Source organism: Euleptes europaea, chromosome 1, assembly GCF_029931775.1.
Source record: "Euleptes europaea isolate rEulEur1 chromosome 1, rEulEur1.hap1, whole genome shotgun sequence".
Taxonomy (NCBI): Eukaryota; Metazoa; Chordata; class Lepidosauria; order Squamata; family Sphaerodactylidae; genus Euleptes; species Euleptes europaea.
Genome location: NC_079312.1, coordinates 60,092,015 through 60,118,075, shown reverse-complemented (window position 1 = coordinate 60,118,075; position 26,061 = coordinate 60,092,015). Strand labels below are relative to the sequence as shown.

At 40.9% G+C, this 26,061-nt stretch overlaps 1 protein-coding gene across 1 annotated transcript in view; it reads right to left on the bottom strand.

Annotated features, from left to right (window-relative positions):
- DNAH12 (dynein axonemal heavy chain 12) overlaps nucleotides 1-26,061 on the bottom strand; it is a 134,633-nt gene that overhangs the window by 47,155 nt on the left and 61,417 nt on the right. The window contains exons 32-44 of the mRNA XM_056853457.1: nucleotides 25,223-25,306; nucleotides 24,929-25,117; nucleotides 23,686-23,805; nucleotides 23,239-23,427; nucleotides 21,819-21,970; nucleotides 13,856-13,994; nucleotides 12,416-12,582; nucleotides 11,716-11,971; nucleotides 9,542-9,841; nucleotides 8,507-8,685; nucleotides 6,316-6,508; nucleotides 4,353-4,514; nucleotides 739-933 (exon numbers count right to left, since the gene is read on the bottom strand). Of these exons, the coding sequence (XP_056709435.1) occupies nucleotides 739-933; nucleotides 4,353-4,514; nucleotides 6,316-6,508; nucleotides 8,507-8,685; nucleotides 9,542-9,841; nucleotides 11,716-11,971; nucleotides 12,416-12,582; nucleotides 13,856-13,994; nucleotides 21,819-21,970; nucleotides 23,239-23,427; nucleotides 23,686-23,805; nucleotides 24,929-25,117; nucleotides 25,223-25,306 (2,325 nt within the window). The remainder of the gene's footprint in view (nucleotides 1-738; nucleotides 934-4,352; nucleotides 4,515-6,315; nucleotides 6,509-8,506; nucleotides 8,686-9,541; nucleotides 9,842-11,715; nucleotides 11,972-12,415; nucleotides 12,583-13,855; nucleotides 13,995-21,818; nucleotides 21,971-23,238; nucleotides 23,428-23,685; nucleotides 23,806-24,928; nucleotides 25,118-25,222; nucleotides 25,307-26,061) is intronic.

Here is a 26,061-nt window from a genome sequence, read left to right as displayed (position 1 = left end):
TTCTTTTGCATCGTATATATAACTAACTTTGTCAGCGAATTTAAGAGCTTTACCATAGACCCTAGTGATTCTATTATCCTGCAGATTAGCTACTTTATGGCCCTTCTTGAGATTATCACAGCATACAGAAATCAAGAAGGGGACTCACTACATTTGGGGTTAAAACTGTCAGACTAGAATATGTGAGACCCAAATTCAAATCCCCACTTGTGCCATGGAAGCTTTCTGGGTGACCTTGGGCAGCTCACACTCTCGCAGCCTAAACTACCTCACAGGGATGTTGTGAGGATAAAGTGGAGAGGAGAATGATTATGTCAGCCACTTTGATCCCCACTGGGGAGAAAGGTGCATTAAATACATAAAAACTGGAGCTATAAATACAAATATACCGAATTCCATACACAATTGCACCCAACAGGCCTTTATGCAACAGTTGTCAAAATTTGAGAGGTAAAGGCTTTCAGAATGCCAGATCCATTATTTATATAACGATTTTTCACTCCTGTGACCTAACTAAAATTATATACGTACAGACATAAATATGTATATATATGCACACATTCAAAGCTTGCTTACTCTCCCAAAACTATGGAAGGTGTTTAAAAAACAACAACACAATTATTGCAATTTGGGAGAAAACATACCCAATATAAGAGAGGTAATATAAAGATTAGACAACATTGATGAAGGTACTGATGAACTATGTATTTGTCCATTTGTTTGCTTACACTTACAAACCTGGAACCAGTCAATAGTACAGCAGTTGATAAGTGATGGAAACTGTCTCAGCCGGTTGCGAAAAGCATCACCAATCGGGCTGAAAGCAACCACAACATGGAGATTTTCTTTGCAGCGATTCACAAAGAAAGCAAATAAGGCCAAGGGACCAAGTTCTTCATGTTTACTGCCTGCCTGGGCTACTGATCGAACACCCTGGAACATAATGGACTCTAATTAATTATACAGTTTTGAAATATAATACTGGAAAATAATTAAACCAATAAATAGAATGTCAGAGCATGACATCCTTATATTTCCAGCTGAGTGCAAGGTATCAGCCACCATATTGAGTATCTGAGAAAAATGCACAGCAATTGAACTAGTTAAAATGTGAGCAGCCCTCTAATCAAATGTCATAACCTCATTCTAAACAATAGAATCTGAAATCTTTCTGCTTGGTTCCTAATTCGTTCCTATAGGAACAAGGCTCAATTAAAATGAACCATCTCCTCATATTAGATGATGAAGATGATTTACCCCAAATAAAACCATAATTATCCTCTTTATGAATAAACACACTCCTGCCAATAAAATGGTTTTCGCAAATCTCCACTTACTGAACATTTGATCAGCAGGATAGACAAAGACAATCATCCCAAAAGGATGGACGAAGAGCAGTCAGAGTCTGAGGCGTACAGCCTGCCGCTGTGCATGTAGATTTCTAGCATAGGGACTACTCTGTACAATAGCTGGAGATGATAGAGATGTCGAGTCTTCATGTGTGTGTGTGTAAAGTGCTGTCAAGTTGCAGCCGACTTATGGCAACCCCTTTTGGGGTTTTTCTTTTATATATAAATTTTTGTATTGCTTTTTCCATAAAGTTGATACAATAATCCCATTCGATATACCATCTAGCTTATTTTTCCATATATAAACAATAATAGTACAATCCTGAATGGATATCCTCATAGTAAAATACATATATCAATTTGAACTCCCCCCCCAGCTTCCTCTAACCCATTCTTAATCCGGTCACTTCTTTGTATTACTCTTTGCCTATCCTTCTAAAACAGTATATATTTATTTTTATTTATCTATTTCTTTCTTATATCCATGCATACGCCATAACTTTGTAACCCTATCTGATATGATTAATTAACATTGAAAGTAATTAAAAATGCTAATAGAGTATAAATTATTCCAAAAACTAGGATAGAACTACACATACTTGACATTATCATGTAAATTAAAAAAAATTATATTTCCCTACACCTCCCCTTATTCCCATTATTTTTATACCCTCCAACCCTTCATCCCTTCTTTTTAAAAGACTTCTTCTGTCGGGGGTTTCTACTGTTCTTTTCTTGCTTTCTCAGTATAGTCTCTTGAAGTCGATGGTGCCCAGTTGCTACATCTTGCCCAGTTGAGTCTTCATCCCGTCGCATTTCTTCTTGGTCTCTGCCTTGAATTGGATCTGTCAGTTCTTTGTGGTTTAATACAAATCTTTCAGCTTCAACTGGTGAATTGACGGCACATCTGCTCTGTTTATAGATGAATGTAAGTCCTTGTGGTATTAACCAGGCATACTTTATTCCATTTTTTCTCAGCATCATTGTGAAGTCTTTGTAAGCATTTCTCTTTGCAACCAAGTGGCGAGGTATATCTTTTAGCATTATTAAGGGCAATCCAGCTACCGAAAGAGGACTATCATATTGGATTTGCATGATTGTATTCCTCATTTTGAGATCAAAAAAGACAATCACAATCTCCCTGGGTGTTGATTTCTGTATTTTTGGTGGCAGGGGAACTCTGTATATTTTATCTATTGCGTAGTTTAATTTTTGATCACTTAAATGGAAAATGTCAGCAAGTGACTTTATCATAGTCTCTCTGGTATCCCCATATTTTTCCGCGAGATTGCGTATTCGTAGATTTGATTCTCTCGATTTCATCTCCAAAAATGCCATCTGGTCCTTCAAAATCTCTCCTTGTATTTGTAGGTTTTCAATTTGTTTCTCATTATCTTTGGTTTCCTTGTAAATTTCCTTTTGTTCCTCCTCCACTTTTGTTATAGTAAGTTCCATCTTATTCATGTCTATTTTTAATACCTTCACTTGTTCTTTAATTGACTTAATCTCATTCATAAGATTGTCAAGTTTCTGGTCGAGTAGTTGAGTCATATGCTGTGTTAGATGTTGAATTTGCTTGTTAAGTGTTTCAGTTTGCTGCATCAAAAGTTCCTCCATTCTTTTGTAATCCATGGTTCCCTGTAGAATTAGTTGCATAGACGGGCAGTATTGATGTAACACCCACTATCGAGTTTCAAGAGTCTTCTAGTTAGGTCTGTAGGGACATCCGGTACTTCTCACTGAGTCTCCTCGCTCTCACAATGAGACGTAGCAGGAAGGCTCAAAAGCGAAAGTATTTCAAATCGGAAATAAAACTTCTTCCCTCCCCCTTCTAACTCAAAGTCTTCAGTTGCTGCGTGCAATGTCACTCAAATCCTCAGTTGTTATGTCTACCCGCAAGAAAGATTTATAATCCTCAGTCCGGTTGGTGATTTTTCTTATTTATTATCAAGTTATCTCATGGTCTTGGGAAGGGGGGGTGCGGGTGTACAGCTAGTTTAAAAAAACTCCTCCATCTCTTTTTTTTAAGAAAAGCAAACAAAAGAAGTTCTTGGCACTTAAAGGTCTCGGATGTTGGGGTTTCTGATGATTAAAATATTTCAATAGCTGGTATTAGGTAGAGGAGATCTGATCCCGGTTCCATTAGAGGCGCTCACAGCGATGGTCCTCCCTCAGCCGAGCGGGACAGCCTCAAACCCCCCCCCCCCCGGTTTTCATTCCCGGGGGAGAGTCTGGGAGTCAACCGCACTGGTCGGCAGCAGGAATTGCCTGCTCCACGTTCCACCTTTTAGGAACGTGGTTGAGTCACTGAAAGTGACTCGTATCCAAAGCGCCTCCAGGTTCTCTCAAGAGCTCTTGAGAGAAGTTGCGATCAGATCAGCCATCTTGCCAGAAGTTCCCCTTTTGGGGTTTTCATGGCAAGAGACTAACAGAGGTGGTTTGCCAATGCCTTCCTCTGCACAGCAACCCTGGTATTCCTTGGTGGTCTCCGATCCAAATACTAACCAGGGCTGACCCTGCTTAGCTTCTGAGATCTGACGAGATCAGGCTAGCATGGGCCATCCAGGTCATGGCCGTGTCTTCATAGTGACCTCTTTATAGGGATTGTCCCACGGTAGGCTGGGCCAAGGCCATAAAATATAGTAATCTTAAATATAAAACGAATATTCCTTTTATGCCTATTACAAATGCAATGGTAGCATTTTTTTTTTTTAACTTGGAACAAGTCAAGACTCGGAAATAAAAATAACATAAAAGGACAGCATGAAGCTGTGGAGAAGGTGTTTCAGCACTTTAAAAGTCACGGAGGGGGGAACCCAGATCGCCTGTTGCTTCTGCACCGCAGGCCCAATCCTGATCAGGCACTCACGGCTATTTTTAAATGGCTAGGTTGTCCTCTAAAATAGCATTGGGGGCCACAGGTTGGCCACAAATATATGTATGGACATTTTAAAGGTTAACGGTCATATTATGTTTTTGTTTTTTTAATTCTTGTAGGGATACCTCCATAACGTCTTGTTTTTCATCAGCTGCAAAAATATTTGGCACTTCGCCAGTATTGAGCACACTGTCAACATCTTCCAGAAAGGCTTCTTCTTTAATCTGGGTGTCTGTGATTAGAAACACAGTTTTCAAGCCCTTCATGCCTGCACTCCTCAGAAGGTTCTAAAAGTAACCAAAGAAATTGGAAGGATATTAAAATAATTTAATTTTATACTTAGTAACTACGGTCCGAAACCATGAACACATACATTTTAGCCTGCAAAACTGCCTGGACATATATAACTTGCCAAATGCTTTCAAGATCTATTGTTTGTTTGTTTTTTTAGTGTACTTCTAACTGTTCCATGCCATAGTCCATGCTTAAAAAATAGTTTTATTGATTTTTTTTAAAAAAACATTTTTTATTATTTTCCATAATATTATAATCAAACATTTCAACAATTAATAAAGGTCATCAACAAAAAGAAAAATATATATAATGTTGTTGAAAGTACATTTTGTCTTTAAGTAAAAATTAAAACTTCCCCTTCACCCCCCTCCCATCTTATTATAAATTTATGTACTCTTTTGTATAAAAATTCTAATCCTAATATTATTTTATACAATTAAGTGTAATTTCTTTGTTCACTATCAATTAGATTGTAATTACGTACTATTTCAAATCATAGATTTCATTATTTCAAATTAACCACCATATAGTAATTGCAACTTTTAATTATTAAGTATTATTTGTAATAATAAGAAATGGATTAGATCAATGAATAACCTTTGAGCGTCCCCATTTGAAATTCATTTTCACAGTAAACCCTCCACGCCTCCCATTACCCCATAAATTGTACATTGTCTTTTTGGTTTATCAATGCAGTAAGTTTTGCCATTTCCATCAGTTCTAGCATCTTTTGTATCCAGTCTTTTTTGTCTGGTATTTCCATTGTCTTCCATTTAGCTGCATATATTAATATTGTGGCAGTGGTGGCATAAATCAAAAATGATCTTTTGAGTTAAAATAGAATCTGGTATTATGCTTAATAACATCATCTAAGGCGTTTTAGGTACATTTTAGGTTTTATTGAATTTTTTCTTGTGTAATACTTACATAAGACATCCTGTGCCTGAACTGGAACACAGGTACTACCTATATTATCTAGTAAGTTAGCTAATTTGTTTATAGAGCGCCTTTCAACTGAAAATGTGCCCAAGGCTATTTACAATATACTCAGTAAATACAATGAAATAAATTCAAACCACCTCACAATAAAGTCAATACAACCACTTATTGATCTATTAATACCATCATCATCTTCATTATTATCATTTTTATTATTGTTGGCAGCATTGGGAATTGGTCTTGTACTTGCACAAAAAAATCATGAAGGTTTAAAACTTTAACTCTAACTCTGGATACTCTAGCAACAAAGTCAGCCAGAGTATTACACAAAAGCAGTACACAGAAACCTCATTACAACTACAATATAAGATAGCATGTAGCATTTAATAGCCTATTACCTATGCCTAGATTTGTTTTGTGGAATGTCCAATATACACTTTGTATAAGTCAGATACTCTGGCTGTCTGATTATGAAACAGAAATTCTTTTTCTTCTTGTAAGAGTATAGTTACTTGTTTTTTTGTGTGCAATTTATTCTTTTAGTATGGAGACTCAATAATAAGATGTAGGTTCAAGTTCAAGCATTACAAATAAAAAATAACCCCTCTATTGCATTCCACAGAAACCACCCAGTCCTCCCCACCCCCATTTCCAAGAGCGGAGGCTGCCCACCACCACAGTTACTTGTTTTTACTCATTAAATTGTAAGCTATCTCAAGGACTCTGGCACACTGTCATAAAAATCTCCTTTAAAATTATAAATTGTAGAGTTATAATATAGCCACTGAATAAGATGACACTGAACAATATAAAAATAACCAATGCTGGCCTAAGCCAACCAATGTTGATTTTTACCTTTAGATCTTCTCTCCATTCATTCATTCCATAACTCTTAGAGATTTCTGGCTGGAAAATGTTCATTTTTGCCATGGATGTTGCCAAACGAGTAAGTGACTGGCGGCCACTTCCTCCCATTCCAACAAGTAAGGCATTACCTCCTGACTGCTTCAGCACACGACATATGCGAGACAAATGCTCCAGCACATATCTATCAAAGAAATATAATGAAAAATAGAAGTATCTATATCTAAGTTTATGTACACTAAAACCCTTTCCCTGTTTTTCTCTTTGTGAAATGTACCGTATCCACACTACATCACAACCATAGAATATATTTTGCAATCATCTCAAAGTCTTCTTGGACAATTGTATGGGCCTCTGAGATCAGAGCCATATAGTACTGACCTTCCATCATGACCACACATAACACAGCATACAATTCACTCTTGCTCCACCTTTATTCTGACTTTATAGATGACTGTCTAGTCCTGCTTTTTCTCCTCCCTACTGCTTCTTGGGCAATCTAGGCACCAACACAAGGGATCACTTTCCCTTGTGGTCCAGCCTCCCCAAGCTTCAATCCCAAGATTTTTCTTAAGGCTGGTATAATCTCTGCCTTGCCTTCATGCTCCTTCCAAGGTTTCTCCCACCCCTTCCCCATAGGCTGTCTGGTGCTGCCCTCTCTGGCTCTTCCTCCACACACTGGCTGTCCAGCAGCCTCTCCCTTCCAGGTCCTTTAGGGGGCCTATCACTGCACCAAAGTTTTTGTTGCTAGGAGCTGGATGCCCACTAGGGTTGCCAACCTCCAGATACGAGCTGGAGATCTCCTGCTATTTCAAGACATCTCCAGCCAACAGAGATCAGTTCACCTGGAGAAAAATGGCAGCTTCGGCAATTGGACTCTCTAGCCCTGAAGCCCCTCCCCTCCCCAAACCCTGCCCTCCTCAGGCTCAAAATCTCCAGGTATTTCCCACCCCAGTCCTGGCAACCCTAATGCTCACTGACCAGCTGTGTGTTGGGCTTGGCCTAGGCCCTGATATAGCTACAGCAGTACCCTTGCTCCCAGCCAGCTGGCTGATGCAGCAGCCACTCCAGCAGTAGCTGGAACCAGTGACAGGCTGGGCTCTGGCTACTGTGTGGTAACATCTTCAGCTCCCTCTGAGAGCAGGTAGGAAGGGCTGAGTGGAACTGAAGTGTATCACCAGGGTTGTGCATCACAACACTTGAGCAAGCCTTCTAATAATGAACTTGGTGGTCCTATGCTACCAATAGGACAGCAAAATCCACCCACACACAGAAAGCACTAAACATGTTCATTGCCCTCCAGGAAACACAGAATGTAAAGAGCACTTAGGCATCAATTAAAGAAGAGGGGGTGAAAAATAAACAAAAGAGGGAGGGGAAATTGGACTATTTGAGTCCTTAACAGCTTCAGGATCCTAGTTCATGCCATATATTCCCAGCTCTATTGCCCCACCCATCCCTAGAAGTATAGAATACTATAAGCTTTTAAAGGATTGACTGTTTCAAAGCTAAAAAGATTACTAAGTGTAGGATTGAATGCCCTGACCTGGATGGCCCAGGCTAGCCTGATCTCGTCAGATCTCAGAAGCTAAGCAGGGTCAGCCCTGGTTAGTATTTGGATGGGAGACCACCAAGGAAGTCCAGGGTTGCCATACAGAGGAAGGCACTGGCAAACCACCTCTGTTAGTCTCTTGCCATGAAAACCCCATAAGGGGTCGCCATAAGTCGGCTGCGACTTGACGGCACTTTACACACACAGGATTGAATAGGAAAATCTCCTCCTCCAAGGAATAAGTTTTGAAGAGGACAGGGCAGTAACAGTTTTTAGTATCTTGAGATGTGTGTGTATATGTGTGAAATTAGGTTTAGCTCCAATCTCCCCCCCTCACACACACATACACAGCTTAAAGAAAGACAGGGAAAATACTGCCCCCCTGCATAATAGCACTCAGGTTCAGGGCTAGATGAACAGCTTCCTGTCCATCAAGCCCTGAACCTCAGAGTCAGGGCAACTGTGCTGTGCTATAGCACAAAGGAAGCTGCTCAACCCACCCTGAACATAAATGGTGTCAATCAGCCTCTGAAGAAACAAAAACATCATTGCTCTAAATGGAAATAAACTACACAAACCCCAAAATAGAGTACCACGCAAATATACTGATATGGGTAATAGTTGATGCACCTGAAAATTACTAAGTTCATTCTTGATTTGTGAGTTTGGTTATATTCATCCAAGCAAACTTCCACAATATCACTGAATACTTGCACATTTGGAATTTCAATGTAAAGTCTTTCATCGCCTTCAAGGTCAGGATTCATGTAGTCTCCAAACAGCAGGTTTCTCAAATTTTCTTCAGTTACCTGTTAGCCCAAAATAAACAGCGTGTAGTAGCATTCCATAATACATTTGTATGGATACAATTCCATGAGCAGGCAGATATAAAGCCACATTACTCGACTTTAAGAATAGTAAAGAGAGCCCACTGAATGGTCTGCATGGGAGCACCTGATGCTGCAGCATGGCTGAAGCCCAATGAGGGTGGATCTGATTAACCTCTTGGATGGGAGATCACTAAGAGCAGGATACTGCTACAGCTGATAGTATACTGGGATAGTTCATGCCAATCACAAAAACAGCAAAATCATAAACAAGACAGGGAGCACAGACACTCAAACAAGGTGGGGATCCCTACATACTGACTTTCCACGTTTGCAAAAAAATCTAACAAATAAATAAATAAAACATTCAGACACAACACCTTTAATTATCTGAATCTGGTTTGCCAGCATTGTCCTGGAAAAGTGAGACTTGGCCAATAACCTATACTCTGATCACATCCAGATTAGATTACTTCTTTGTACTCTCCTTCTGTAATCTTTGTTTCAACTTTTTCTTGTTAGAGGCTACTATCACAATTAGACGCCTTATTGTTAGGACCATCTGTCAGAATTATTGGAAAATGTATAATTGTGTTCATACTAGGATTTACTGATTTTCGTTTTCCCCCCTTAACTACCTAAACAACTGTGGTTATGAGTTGGTGTCAAATGTCTTTAATAAATAAAATAAGCTCCACCCAGTTTGCATCTTATCATGTGGCATGACAACAGATTTTAAGGTTTTGTTCTCCCCCCCCCCCAATTAAGTTAATTAAGTGACTTGAGTATAGTTGAGACAAACAGAAAGAATTTTGAAATGAATAATGAAATAACTTACAGGTGCATTTGATTCTCTCATATGTGTAAATACTGCATCAAATGATTCTTTGAAATGTTCTTTCACAACTTCTTTTATTAGTTTGAACAACCAAGCTCTATCTATGTCATTCACAAGGCGGTCGTAAAATACACGAAATACTTCATGCACAAAGAGACGAATCATAGTTTGTTTGCTTAAAACAGAATCCCTCTTAACGAGCAAACAGCCTAGAATTACACGTGAAAAGTCACGTAGATTGAACGTATAATGGGATTTTGCTGGTGTTGGTAGTAGATTTTGCATTGCCTTCTTATATACCTGAAGCATTGGGGGGGAAATAAACAAAACAAAACTCTTCAGATAAGGGCCCCAAACAATTTTGTACATTTAACTCTGCAGTCCTAAGCAGAGGTATCCCCTTTAAGGCCATTGATTTTAATTGACTGTGAATACATTCGAGATTCCTGTGCTTCTGGCTCAGCACTTGGAAAATAATTCCTTGAGATAAAAGACAGAATGCGGGTAAGAGAAACTAGTCTGTCCTTTCACTATGCCTACATTGACTTTGCAATAACTTAAAAAGGGTACACAACTCAAAACAGTTACATGCTCCATTATGGATCTTGACTGAGCTTAGTGGGCCACCCTGTGACATCACTTGACTTCATTATGGCTCACATAACTGAGTTGAAAATTAGGTCAGAATCAGGGGTGGACTTGCCATTGAGGCTGCCAGGGAGGGTTCTGATAGGCCGATGGCCTGGGGGGCTACCCCCACACACTGGGGCCACCCAAGTTCAGTGCCTACCCCTGCTCTGCCAGAGCCAGCCCAGCCCAAAGAGAGGGGTGGTAATGAGCCAGAGGCATAGGGAAGGAGGGCTCACTGCAGCAAGTGTCATGTCTTCCCAGCCCATCGTGCCTGGCCAAGTCTCACTGCAGCAAGGGCCCACCTGGTCTCAACTTGCCATGGCACGGGATGGGCCTGCCCTGCTTAACCACACCAGGGGATGGGATGTTCTTGCTCTAGCCAGCCTCTCTGGGGCAGGTGACAAGATGGACCCACCCAGCCTCACCTTGCTGCAGCAAGGGATGGGCCTGCCTAGCCTTATCCCGCCTGGCTGCCCAGTTTGGCTGGGCACTTCCTGCTTAGGCCTGGCCAGGCAGGCACTCCCTCTCTCCTTTGGTGGGGCAGAATCAGGGTGAGCTGGGGGCAAGACTTTTTCCAGGGCCATGCCTCCCTCTCCCATGTACCCCTGGTAAGACTGTTGCCCCTCTGACCCCCATCTCTCTAGATGGGAAATTTGTATGTTGCATTCCAGGAGCTTGTGAAGGAAACATATCACTGGCTATAACAGATAAATTTGATGTGTGTGTGGGGGTGAAGACCTAATATTATGATTCCCCCACTGCAAAACCTCTCACCACATTCAACTAGGGATGCAGGGAGATGGTTCCTTGGGTAAGAAGGGATCAGAAAGTCATTTCCCCAGATGGAAGCTGGTGTTCTGATCACTCCATTCCTCAACCCAGCCAGATTACCACTGAGTCCCAGCAGAGATGCACTGAGCATTTACCTTGGAGAGGGAAGACTGATATCTCCCCCTCCCCAGGGAATTGCTTGCTAATTTCCTGCTGGGACATGGTGTGAGTTGTTTAGCTTGGATTAAATGCTTTGTTTAGGTTTCTACCTCTTTTAGGAAAGTCTGGATATGGATGAAAAGTGGGGTCGCCTTCATACATTTCAAGACACTATGTACTTCTATAGTTTGATTACAATAATTTGGTAGAGCAATCTCTTATTGTGCAGATCATAGTCTTTGGGGCACTTTATCATTTCTTATAGCAGTTAAGAACTGATTGATATTTCTCTGTGCAGAATTCTATGACCGAACAAGACTAAAATTGCATATGACTGCACCCCTCAATATCAGTTACTTTAGACTTAAGACTCTTGTTCTTCTTTGCAGGGTCACTCAGCAGGCTTCAAGTGGAGGAGTAGAGAAACAAATCTGGTTCTCCAGATTAGAGTCGGCTGCTCTAAACCACTATACCATGCTGGCTCTCTCTTAAGCTAATAACTGGTTGGAAGACCGACTCATATATCACTGAGTTCCAAGGTGGAAGAAAGATGGGATGTAAATGTAATAAACAAACACATAAGTAGATTTGCCACATAGATGTTTGCATCTTACCTCCATAGTACCGCTGACAATTTGATTTCCAATTGTAAAATATTCAGGTGTAAATTCATTGACTCTGAGGTAAAAAGACACAACGGTAGAGAAAATCCGGACCATTGTTTCATCACTAAATGAATTAATGGTGCAAATGTTGAAGTGTCTTAGGAAACGAGGTGTCACTGGATTTCTTCCACCTCCTGGTGGACCCATGGCAGCTATCAATTGTATATCAACTAGTACAATTTTATTTGTGTCTTTTAGATCATACCTTTAAAACAAATATAAATATGATATTCAGACAATTATGAGCATAACAAGGCCTATGCACTTCAGTATTTCCACATTTAGGAATATCATAGATTCTGAACCTACTGAGATATATAGATGAATGGACATTTCATATGAACTCACCGAGATTCCATATAAACGGAAAGCTAACCTTGTTTTATTTCATTAATCATTTTACCATATGATCTGCATGGATTAAGAATGTGAGATTGATACTGTGAAGATCATCAGCCTGGAATTATTTTATCCAACATTTTCAAAATCAGCTTTAAATATACAAAAATGAAAAACTGCAGTTTTACCTTTGATAATGTACATCAAAAATAGCTTTAAAACTGCAGCTTCAAAACTAAATATTCCTCATAGGATTCAGCTGCTCAGTCACTCATTCATTATCAGCTTGAATTTAACCATGAATATTTACCAAATCCCATGGTCAAAGAACTGCCGTAGAAGTTCAATAGGAGGCTGAGCTCCATATTGTTCCAATGCAGGCATATTCATATCATCTACAAAGATGATACACCTTTTACCCATTGGTGGGCCGAATATTCCTTTGCGTCTTTTGTCCAGCCTGGCCATGATGATGTTCTAAAGCACAGAAGAGGAACATTCTCCTTACTGATTAAAACTAGGCCATACAGCATACAAAACATATAAAATAACAAATATTACATGTTTAAGTTTAAGGCATGCTGGTTTACTAATCTGGCTGTATTTGCAAAAAATTGTATATGATTTTAAACTACTTGAGAGCATAATTGGGCTCTAAAGGACCATTTCCCATAGGAATATCTTAACATTCAACAAAGACAAATATTTTTGCTAGCAAACTTGGAGTTAACACCATGTCAAAATCTATCATGATGTTAAGGCCCGAGCCAAAACTAGACCCAAAACAACAAAGCAGTGTCTCTTGGTGTTGCTCAGCCAGTGGCTGTCTGCTGTCTGTACCACAGTGCAGTCAATCTTTCAGAGCAGAAGAAGGGGCACTGATGGCATTGAATGAATAGCCCCAAAGCCTTTATTGTTATTGTGCTTCATACTGAAGCCCTCACAGCAAAAGGGGATGTCGCTAAATCAGAAGCTTCACATTAGAAGGCTGCTTTCATATCTTGTTGATTTCACCAAGGAAGAATACATGTTTGAAATTAGTCAAGAAGCAGCTTAGAGGCATGTTTTCTCAGTGCAACCACCTGCCTGCTTCAACGCCCCCTCTCGGCCACATACAACTTGCCTAGCAAGTTGGATAGAACTGCATGTTTCCATCCCACTTGCTAATACAGAATGCTGCATAGACAGTCACAAAATAAGCCACTGCATGTACTCTGCCTTCCAGACTTACTGCAGCATGCTGATCCCTAAATATATCATGGTATTGAAAGGCACTGAGAAACCCAGGAGAACTCTCCCTGTCCATTTCTGGATTGCCTCTGTAGGGAGATCAATGCAGTTTCAGGGCAGTCTGCAGCAACTCAGCCACCCCGAGTAGCAATGCAGACTTGAAAAAAAGTTGGTATTTTTCTAATTCAGTTTTGCAGAATAGCCTGAGGAGGGCAGAGTTTGGGGAGGGACTTCAATGCCATAGAGTCCAATGGCCAAAGTGGCCATTTTCTCCAGGTGAACTGATCTCTACCGGCTGGAGATCAGTTGTAATAGCAGGAGATTTCCAGCTAGTACTTGGAGGTTGGCAACCCTACCTGGACCTGAGTGGCAGCAGCAAGGACAAGAGGAGGCAAGAAGACTCTGGACTGAAGTGACGGTGGCAAGGATGGGAGAAGGCTCCTACTTCTCCCCCATATGAGCTGCTGCCACTGCAGTTAATAAAATATTCAAAGTCATTCTAATGACAGTTCTTACCAACCTGTGTCTGATTGGCACTGGTGCGAGCTGAAAAATTAACAAAGAATGGAAAGTAGCATTCCTTCTCTAAATGGTTCATTAGCTTGTCCTTCACATACACAGATTTCCCAGTTCCAGTTGGTCCCACAAAAAGCAGTGGTCTTTGAAAGAAATTAATATGCTTGTGTTAATCTCTCATTATCAAGGTAGACGGACATTACAAATAAATGAAGACTGATGACTGTAGCATTTTTGCAGCGATGTTTAAACACATGCCTGCTTTGGTTTTTTAGTTACCTATTCTTGCAAAAAGAAATATATACAAAAGGGGATGTAGAAGTCCAACCTATTAAGCCAAACTTGCTGAAATGTGATCTAGGCAGCCATGTGCTGCACTGCAGGACATCGCTGGTAACCCATAAAACTTGAGCTGTGCATAAGTTTAAAGACTTCTGGATCCTCTGAACAAGATCTATACATGAGGTAAATTATATCTCTGAGTAGAGTCTGGTGCTTCTCATCTCCTAAACCATAAGAAATTCGAAGAAGCCATCATGACTGTATGACCCCTCCCTTATACCTTCTTCCTCCCAGCACCATTTCCCACTATTAATAGCTATAAATAAATAGCCTGTAGCTATTTATTCGGGATTTGAAATGGGCTTGCAAACCCTAGTTGAAGGGAACTTTGTTACTGTGGTCTCAATTTGGTGGCAGTAGTGGGATAAAAACAAGCAGAGACAACACAGTGATGTCCAAAGATTTTGAAACTTTAAAAAAAATTGTGAGAACACAGATCTAAGCAAAGGGTTTCGTTTTATTTTCCAGTCTACAAAGTAGGGATATAGTGTCAGAAATACAAGCATGCTGTAATATTGTGACAGGACAGCTGGTCAGAAGGAGCTGTCAATACCTGTCAGATCCAGAGGATCTGGGCTGATGCAATGAGGCAGGAATGGCCTGCAACAGCAGAGTAAACTGGATTTAACCAGATATGGCCAGAAAGGTGATGCAATGCTATGGGTGTAGCAGCAGGTGGCCTGATGCATATCTGATGTACATTATGTATATAAGTGTGTAGCCTCTAGGGCTCTGTTGTTGGGGAGTTAATGAGGGCCAAGCCGGAGGCTATGCTGGAATGTGTTACTGATTGGACATGTATACTGGAGAGTTGATGCACTGTAAATAAACTGAGCACTTTTCTAGTCGTCAACGTCTGGTGGAGTGTCTTGGGACAACTGACCAAGCACGCTGAACTCGCGATAGGGTTATGGGCCCAGACGGAACCACTGTACCGCAGGTTTGAGTGTGGTAGCAGCTCTACAGTGTCCGAGACGTCCAGAGGCTACTGGTGCAGGAGCTGAGCCAGGAAAATGGCACAGACGCTCATCCCCGTGGAAAAGCTCAACTTGGAGAACTACAATGTCTGGTCGGTGAGGCTTGAGCAGTATTTAAAGCGGGAAGGTCTGTGGGAGGCAGTTGAAACAGCTCCAGCAAATGCAGCAGACCGGGAAAAAGTTAAGAAAGCCCTTGCCAACATAATCTTATCTGTTGGTGATAGCCAGATTGTATACGTTGCGGCGAAAACGGAAGCAAAACAGGCTTGGGACACCTTAAAAACAGTCTATCAATGAGACTCAGCCAGCACTATTTTGGCTTTGACAAGGAAGCTTTATAAATGCCATAAATCAAGAAGCACGTCTGCTTCAGAGCACCTCAAAATGTTAGCTGTGTTGTTCAGGCAGCTGGAACTGAGGGGGGAAAACTATTAAGCCGAAGACCAAGTGCACATGATGCTTGGGCCTTTGGACGACGGCTTTGACATGCTGATAACAGCTCTGAAAAGCATGTCGTCGGCTCAATTAACGTTTAAGTATGTCAGCGGGAGGATCCTGGAAGACGAAGAACGTTGGCTGGAAGGGAGGAATCAGATGACCTCAGCCAAAGAGAGATATCATCCCGAGGGGAAACCAACAACTCGTCCATCTTCCGTGACAACAGCCCCGCAGTGTGAGTGGCATCCCAGGCAGAGAGACCGGATAGAGTCCACGCTGACGACTTCAGCCGAGCGGTGGAACCAACCCAGAGACGGGCAAGAGGTCTACTCAACGCAGAGCAGAGGGATGAAGGGACGTGGAGGCGACGGAAGGCTGAGACAGAGCTTCAAGCAAGAACCAGAGGAATGTGCTCTGTTTGCCAAGAAATGTTTTTCCTGTGGGAGCACATGTCACCTAAAGAGAGACTGTCCTCAGCAACGGAAAAAGAAGAAGCAGCCTGAGAGACAGTTCCAGGAAGATACACACACGGCTGTGGTGTTGGCAGAGACTGGAGGTGGTGAGGAATTATGGCTTTTGGACTCTGGGGCCAGTAAAATATTTGTTAATAAGGTGTCATTGTTAACAAATCAAAAGAAGTCAGCCAGAGCGCATGTAAGCTTAGCTGACGGGCAGCGTTTGGATGTAAAATGTGAGGGAAGCTTGTATTTTCCTGAGCTGAATCACACATTCCAAGGTGTGCTGTGTGTTCCGTCCCTAGAAAACCATTTGTTAAGCGTGTCAGCATTGGTGAAAGCTGGGTTTGAAGTTAACTTTGTAGGGAACTCCTGCCAGGTGGGCAAAGAAGGAGCTACACTATTAAGTGGGAAGTTACAGCAGGATGTGTATGTGGTAGCCAGGGGTGCTAAGCAAGCCACTAGCACAGTTGGAGCTGTAAATGAAAGTCCACACCCTAACTGCTTGCATTTGTTACACAGAAAAATGGGCCATGCAAGTTGGGCAATACTCCAAAAACCCTGAGCTTACTAGGGGAGGAGGATGTTAAAATAAACAAATGCAGTAGGTTTTTGGACTGCGCTGTCTGCAGGTCAGTTAAAAGCAGACGTCACCCAGTGGCAAAAGAGAGTAACAGGGTAACAAATAGACCTTTAGAACTCGTCCATTTAGATCTCTGTGGCCCCTTTCCAGAGAGTGTTTCCAAAAACTGGTGGGCACTTGTGATTGTTGATGATTTCACGCTTTTTGGATGGGTGTATGTCCTTAAGCAGAAAAGTGAAACAGCTAAAACAACCAAATACTGGATCAGGAGGGTGGAGAGACAGCTAGGTCTCCAGGTGGCAAGTTTACAAACTGACCGGGGAGGAGAAAACCTATCCCAAGAGTTAACACGGTGGTTGGAAAGTAAGGGAATAGAACAGAGGTTGGCTAATGTGTGTACACCTCAAGAAAATTCCATAGCTGAGAGGCGAATACAATATCTCAAATCAATGATGCAAGCATTGCTTGAGGATGCAAACTTAAAGCCTAGGTTCTGGGCAGAATCCATAAAGGTTGCTAACTACCTTATCAATAGGCTATGGACTTCAAGCATAGACAATATTCCTTACAGAGCTCTGTACAAAAGAAATCCATGCTTAAAGCACTTAAAGGTGTTTGGTGTAAAGGCTTGGGTTAATATCCCGCTGGAACATAGGAGGGCGGGAGGACATAAATCAAAGCCATTAATTTTTGTGGGATATCAGAATGCAGCCAAGTCATACCGTTTTGCAGACCAGTACAACCGCATAACATTCAGTAGATCTGCAAATTTCGGTGAATCATTTAACTGGGCAAGGCTGCACGGCTCGGAGGAGCCTGACGTAATCACTTTGCCAATTAGTGAGAAGCTGGAAGCCAGAAGAGATAACAGCATTTCTCCTAGGAGAAGCCCAGGGAGGGAGGCGGTGGAGTCAGAACCTCCAGAAGAAGAAGGGGCAGAGGAGGAAATGGTTAGAGTGTCAAGCCACAGCACTAAAGGTGTAAAACCTGTGAGGTTTGGGTATGATGAATGTGAACATGTATTTAATGTGCAAGCTGTGGAACCTAACAGTTTTGAGGAGGTAATGTCACCGAAAGAAACAGAAAGGAATTTATGGCTGGAAGCCATGGACAGTGAAATATCTTCTTTAAATGAGCACAAGGTTGTCACACCCACTCAGTTACCAAAAGGTGAAAGGGTAATAGGTTGCAGATGGGTTTTCAAACTGAAGACGTTAGCCAATGGCACAGTAAAAGGAAAAGCAAGAATTGTGTGCAAAGGCTACAGTCAGCAAAAACATATTCATTACGATGAGGTTTTCAGTCCCGCTGCAAAATGTGAATCTGTGAAAACTGTGTTAGCTGTAGCTGGTTTAAAAGGTTTGGATGTATTCCATTATGACATAGAAACAGCTTACTTAAATGCTCCATTAAAAGAAACAGTTTTCATGCAACAAATACCTGGGTATGAAATAAAACAGGAAAACAAGGTTTTGAAACTAAACAAGGCTCTATATGGGTTGCACCAGTCAGCAAGGGAGTGGAATATTTGTTTGACTAAGACCATTAAGCAAATAGATTTTGAACAGTGTGTGTCTGATGCCTGTTTAAGAAGTGCTCTGGATCAAAGGCATGTTATCTTTTGATATATATAGATGATATTTGTCTGGTGACTAATAATCAGAGTGACAAGGAGTACTCTGAAGAGAAATTAAGCAGCCGGTTTAAGCTGAAGTTTATGGGAGCAATAAACAACTACCTAGGTGTGAAAGTGAGCCGAGACTCTGAAGGGATGTTTTCTTTGTCTCAGGCTGATAAAATAAAACAGCTACTGGAGAAGTTCAGTATGCAAGAGTCAAACATAGTTGAAACCCCGATGGTACCCGATTATGGGAGACACAGGATTGTGACAGAACAGAGTATCAATCTCTGGTGGGAAGTCTGTTATATCTCTCGTGTTGGACTAGACCAGACATATTTCAGGAGGTGCATTGCCTGTGTAAAAAGAATATGAATCCAACTCAAGGTGATTGGAAGGCTGCAAAAAGGGTCTTGAGGTACCTAAAGGGGACAATAAATAATCAATTATGCCTAAATACAAATGATGGAAACCTGGTTGGGTACGCAGATGCGTCTTGGGGTGATCAAGAAGGAGCAAAATCTACCTCAGGGTTTATTCTATATTTGGGCAAAGCTCCTATTCATTGGAGGTCACAGAAACAGTCTTTTGTAGCACTAAGCACTTGTGAGGCAGAATTTAGTGCGTTAAGCGAAACTGTAACCCAGGTAGAATGGTTTACATGTTTATTAACTGAACTGAATGTAAATGTAAAACTGCCAGTAATAATATATACGGATAATACAGCAGCCATGGAACTGGGAAACGAGCAATGTTTCAAAAATAGAAGCAAACATATCAGGATCAGATATGGGAATGTGGTAGAGGCTGTAAACAGGAAAAATGTATGTATTATGCGTTGCAAGAGTGAAAATAATGTGGCAGATCTGTTCACTAAAATTGTTACCAGTGACAGGTATAAGCAACTGGTCAAAAAATTATACATGCTTGAGAAGGAGTGTCAGAAATACAAGCATGCTGTAATATTGTGACAGGACAGCTGGTCAGAAGGAGCTGTCAATACCTGTCAGATCCAGAGGATCTGGGCTGATGCAATGAGGCAGGAATGGCCTGCAACAGCAGAGTAAACTGGATTTAACCAGATATGGCCAGAAAGGTGATGCAATGCTATGGGTGTAGCAGCAGGTGGCCTGATGCATATCTGATGTACATTATGTATATAAGTGTGTAGCCTCTAGGGCTCTGTTGTTGGGGAATTAATGAGGGCCAAGCCGGAGGCTATGCTGGAATGTGTTACTGATTGGACGTGTATGCTGGAGAGTTGATGCACTGTAAATAAACTGAGCACTTTTCTAGTAGTCAACGTCTGGTGGAGTGTCTTGGGACAACTGACTAAGCACGCTGAACTCGCGATACATAGTATGCTAAGATAGATCCAGTAAAATACTTTCATTTGAATAAGGCAGAATTAACAGAACAATGTGAACAGGAAACGTCAGTTCCTCTCGCCATTACATGAGGAATGGAAGAGGAACTGCCCCCCAAATGTGTAGCTCTAGTGATCACGACACATGATCACAACATGATCCAAACTGGCAGGTGCTCAACATGTCTAGTTATCATTAAATATCATTCAGGTTGGTAGAGATGATTCAAATAGGCAGACAAAAAGCTGTAGGAATTTAGGCATAAATAGAGAGGAAGTCTACACTCCCACAGCTCATTCCTAAGGCTGCTCCTAATAATTTAATCCTGGTTAAGAAACCAAGCAATAAGTCTTCACTTGGTCAAATATGCCTGTATAAGAAGTTGATGTGTTACTAGTTTGGAACTTTAATCCTAAATTATAAACATTGGAAGTAGTACTTCTCCCAGGGACGTGGGATTTTACTCAACACTGCCTTAATCCTTCCAGTATGCTGCTAGATGAATTAGAAAGGATCCTCAAGTTGTTATATGGCTTTAGAAACTCAAATAAACTGCGGCAGCATGTTTAAACCTCAATGTAAAACCTGTTTAGAGAGGTGCTTAATGACAACAGATTAGATAGGAATGCTGGATTCACCATGGGTGTTTTTTCTCTTTAGTGGATAGAGGAAATCCTGATGCAGAGGAGGTGGAACAGGACTCCTCCCACTGTTCTCAGTCCAGCTATGTAAATTAGACAGGTTTATCACCCTTTTTGGTAGAAAGAGGCCCCTCTCACAGGGTAACACAGCACATACAAAATCTAAGCTCAATATTGCACAGTAAAAAAAGTCCTTGTTGAGTCTCATAACCAATTCAGCTTTGACATTTCAACAGAGAAAGAAGAGGAACAGACTAGGACAAGAGCCATCCTCTAAACTTCAACTGTGCCTTCTGCAACCCTGGGGTCCAGAGGCTAATCACCTACCTTGAGAACAAGAAGACAACCCCAAAAGACAGGATACTCTCCATACACTTGTAAGAAGAAACATTCATATTAAATCCGATATTCCTTTCTCTACTGGTGTATGACAGTATCCTGGTGAGGGACATTAAATAGCAGAATTCCCATTCCATGTAAATCTCACTTCTAGAGACTGCAGAGAAAGGTGATGGAGCATCCACCTGCCAAATGCAGCATCAGAAATTGTCCTGTTTCAATGCAAGAGACAGACCTGATGATCTAGGCGAAAGGTGAACCTCATAGCTAAATATATATATGCATTAATCTCTCTCCCTGTGGTTGTTTTAGAGATACACAGAAAGATAAATCCAGGCATTTATCAAGACAGGCATGGTTAATGGGATGGCCTATTCAAAGAAGCTTACATACAAAAAATGAGGAATGGTTCTGTAAAAACCGCCCCCATGCCCAGGGTGTCAGCTGGAACCACTGGAGATAACTCCTGCCACACCTCTTGAGGCCCCTTTACAATTTTTTCTTCTTGGAGGTGCATACTTCCATGCTTCCCACAGCCTCAGCCATTTGCCAGCTGAAGTATTGCCTCTTTGGGACAAAGAAGCTGTAGGATCAGCTGCCCACTGTACAGAGCCATGTACTTGCATTATTCCCCCTTAGAGGTAGAAGGGCATGCCAAGAAAGGATTTGGGCATTTCCCTGGAGTAAAAATATGAGCAGAGCAGGAGCCCTGAAATCTCTCGCTGCAAAGCAAGCAGGACTGGGAGGGGTTTCCTCTCATCGACTGAGTGGCTGTTGCTCAGCACCACTTTCTTGTACTGGCCAGCCAGATATGAATGTGACCACCAAAGAATGGAGCCTCCAATATCCATTTCAGTCAGGCAGTGCAGGAGACCATGGTCAGTTATATTGGAAAACGCTGAGAGGTCTAGGAGAATTAGCAGGTTGCAATCCACTGTCTCTCAGCAAAGTTCATCAGTCAGAGCAATCAAGGGTTTCAGTTCCGAAACCAGAATGGAAACAAAAAATAAAAATATTAACATTTCTTTGATATAGAAAGAACATGTATCAAAGTCTATTTCTTAGAATTTTTGTAACAGTAGTGCAGGAGTGTCATGAGCCAATATGTTAATTGAACTGAAAAACTCTGATTTCTTCAGGCATTTAACAAAACCTTCATATGAAGAAAGAAACTAGTCTCACTTTTACAGGAAGCAATTTCTCTTACTTTCCGTATTTAATGCACATATCCATCAAATAGGTGTATCGGACTGTGTCCATTGTCGGGACTATAATGTCTTGAATCTTAGCGTTTTTATCACTGTAACTGATGGTCTTAATTAACTCATTCCAATGTACCCAACGTCCTTTGCCTTTCAGCTAAGAATAAATACAGAAGTTTCATGAATAATACGATGCTAACAAAAGACATTCTAAATTGCTTCATCACAACTTAATACTTTTAGTAGGGTTTTTTTTGTATTGGCACATTTAATTGAATCTCAAAGTAACTAACTTAAAATTAGTAACAGTTTAGTAATGTATTAATTTTCAACATGTAATTCTTTTTATTGAGGAAGACAAGGTATATAGCAGCGGCAAAAATTTATTGTAGAGAAAGAGATTCACAGATTAAATCTACATGCCCCTTTAAAACTGCTTAGAATGCAGGTATAGTAGAGGTATCAAGCAATATTTCCAAAATCAGGAGCCAAACCAGAGTTCACATTTTCACAAAACCATCTGAACCCAAACTTTTTGGGAGGTGGATACAACTCAGTGGCAGAGCACAGGCTATGCATGCAGAAGGTCCCAAATTCAAATCCTGTTATTTCAAGTTGAAAGGATTTAATGTAACCTCTTGAGACTTTGGAGAGTTATGTCAGTCACAAGCTGCTTCCACACCAGGTTGCAAGAAGACAGCATGCTGTAGAAACAGCAGCGAGCAGGGATGGCATTCATACAGCCCACCCCCATGCCACTGGTCACTGTACCTGTCTACATCCCATACCAACCTGTTGCACTGCCCCTCCCCAGTCCCGCAATGACCCTTTCTCTCTTTCCAGCTGATGGGCAGTTGCAGAAAAAAGACCTCAAGGGTTAAGAAGGGGGATGCAGAGCTTAGGTCCCCGCATTTGAAAACAGAGCTAGCTCCACCCCCTCTACTGGAGGGGCCTCCAAATGGAAGCTCCCTCTGCAGCCGCCCCACATTTCCTCCTCTGAGGTTTTCCTTTAATCCAGAAAGCCCCAGGAGCCCTGGAGTCATATTTAGAATGAGCACAACCTAGTGCAGAATTTTCAAAAAATGCAGGTGTATGCTGCATTCCATGCAGGGAAAAATCCCCATGTGGAATCAGCCAGAGTAAAAATAACATGCTGGATGAATGGTCTGATTTAATATGCCAACATATTTATATATTGTTTATGTACTGAATGTCCACTGAATGATGTACTTTGAAAAACATTAATTTTGGAAGTTTTGAAATTGCCATGTTCTGTATTATACAGGATTTTCTATAAAGCTGTTTCATATATGTTGAGGTTTTACTTGCATTGCTTCATAGTGACTTTCAACAGTTATTTACATCTAGTCACTTATTAAAATTTAATTATTCAAATATCTATTAATTCTATAATTGGTTACATACCTCAAACATATAATCATACACCAACCCTCTGTCTTCAAATGGCATTTCCCATTTACCCACAGCAGCTGGAATTGGATGGTCTTCCAATTTTCCTGCTAGAATATCCCTCATAAAGGTATCAAACAGATCCCGGCTATCACTGTCACAGGTTCCACCAATGGACCAAACCATAGAGAAAGCAAAACAAGCCTTCCATGGGGGAAAAAAAGAGTAACAGTAATTATTTAACTATATTATGATGGTTTGTTTTCTGTTGAACACTCAGTTGTCCTAACTAACTATGTAGTCATGGTAAATTTTAAACATTTTGAAAAGTATGCTTACAGCTGCTTTTAAATTAATCTACCTACCTATTTTGAACATTCATTGTGAAAAAGCTAATACAAAACAATACAATTTTTCAAGAGAAACATAACTTTTAAACAATATAGGTAACATCAGACAAACCATAATCCATCTGCGGATGTTTTTACTGTTAGGATCCTTTTGCACAGCATCACAAATCAACATTTCAAAAATCCGAGTAAGAGATACCACATTATTGCTGTTGTTGGTGGGGACCAGCTCCTGTCAGAGGGAAAGAATAAAAAATGGAGTATGTGAATAAAGGATAACTGAGGTACATATTTCAGAAATATTGCTTTATACATTTTTTACTTTCAAAAAGCAGTAACCTACATTTAAGAACTTAAAATTCATAACTATTGTCTAATCTAGCTGCTAGTGTTCCAGACATTCTATGACAATGTCAATTGCATTGTTTCCGACACAGTAAACACAGTCTCCTCAATGACTCATGTACTATTTCCACAAACTTTGTCTTTGGAATATGAACTGATTAAATTAATTAATTAAACTGTACTGTGAAGACCTGATTGTATCACATACAGCCATAAATATGTTAGAATATACAACCTATTAGTTCCATAAAAGGTCAAATGTGATCTTGGGCTGTATCAACAGAAGTATAGTGTCCAGATCACATAAACTGATGGTATTGCTTTACTCTGCTCCTCACCTAGAGTATTGTGTTCAGTTTTGGGCACCACAATGTAAGAAGGATGTAGACAAGCTGGAATGTGTCCAGAGGAGGGCAACAAAGATAGTGAGGGGTCTGGAGACCAAATCCTATGAGGAAAGGTTGAAGGAGCTGGGTATGTTTAGCCTGGAGATGAGAAAACTGAGAGGTGATATGATAACCATCTTCAAGTACTTGAAGGGCTGTCATATAGATGATGGTGCTGAGTTGTTTTCTGTTGCCCCAGAAGGTCAGACCAGAACCAACAAGTTAAAATTAAATCAGAAGAGTTTCCGTCTAAACATTAGGAAGAACTTTCTGACAGTTAGAGTGGTTCCTCAGTGGAACAGGGTTCCTCAGGAGGTGGTAAACTCTCCTTTCCTGGAGGTTTTTAAGCACAGGCTAGATGGCCATCTGTCAGCAATGCTGATTCTATGACCTTAGGCAGATCATGAGAGGGAGGGCATATTGACCATCTTCTGGTAAGGAGTAGGGATCACTGGGTGTGTGTGGGGTGGGAGGTAGCTGTGAATCTCCTGCATTGTGCAGGGGGTCTGACTAGATGACCCTGGTGGTCCCTTCCAACTCTATGATTCTATGAATACCAGTAGTTTATTCACAGACTTTGCATCAGATAAATTGAAGTTACTGTTAGAATGGAGCCCAAGCTACCTTGCATTTTTTTTGGCGAAGTCTTAATGCAGGCGGTGCTAACCAGTTAAAAAGTTCTTGCAGAAGTTCTTGGTACTCCTTTTGGTCCAAGGGTTCAGGCAGCATATTCAACCAAGAAGTTACAAGTGGCATCCAACCCAGCTGTAAAGGTTCCAAGTATATCATGCCACAACGACTGACTGTAGCTGGCTATAGCAGAATAATAAAGATATTTTTAAACAGCATAATATTAAATAGTCAATTTAAATAGCATAATATTAAATAGTCAACTATTTAAATTAAGTTCTAACCTACCGAAGCCTGAGACAGATCCATTGCTTCAAAGATGAGACTCATTTGCGCTGACATCTGAATAATTTCTCCACTCATCAAACAAAGCTTAAAGAAAATGTTCATCATATATAAACATAACATGAGAAATTTGTTGTGTTAGCTCTGCTCTATCGTAACTTTATTAGTGATAGATTATGTGTTATAACTGTCCTATGCATATTTGTAAGGAGCATACAGTACTAGCCGCTGTGGGAGTCAGGAACTGGATTCAAGTATTGCAGGTCCAGTATTTAGTTCTTATACTTTACCAAATTCCCTGTTTCTATGAATCGTGACATGTTGAGAATCAAGTTCCCCTGGTTACCTTAAATCTCTACCACCTTGAACCTAAGGTCAATGAAGGCATAGGGATTTCAGTATTTTTTATTTCTGACATCAGGTTAAATTCCTCAAACATATTTGTAACTGCTTTTTGGTCATCTACAAGAGGGAAATCTTTGGTGACTCATACGTGATTTCCACCCCCTTCTCCCCTCCTCCTGATCATCATCACCTTCCCTCATCCTGCTGGCTATGGCCTCTCCCACTCATCCCCTACCACTTGCTGTTGCCTGTCACATTTGACGTCATTGTGTCCTCCACTTCCTGGCCCTGGCTGCCTCCAAGGTTCAGTGCCTAATCTCCAGGAGGGTGCCATGGCCCTGCACTACAGGTGCTACAGCAACCTGCCAAATTTCTGCTAAGGTTTTTTTTTTTTTTTTTTGCCACCTGTGATTGTGAAGCTAGGGAGGGAGTTTTACCCCTATCCTTTTTAATCATTTTAATTTTTTTCTGCAAACGTGGTGTTTCTTCCAGGTTTA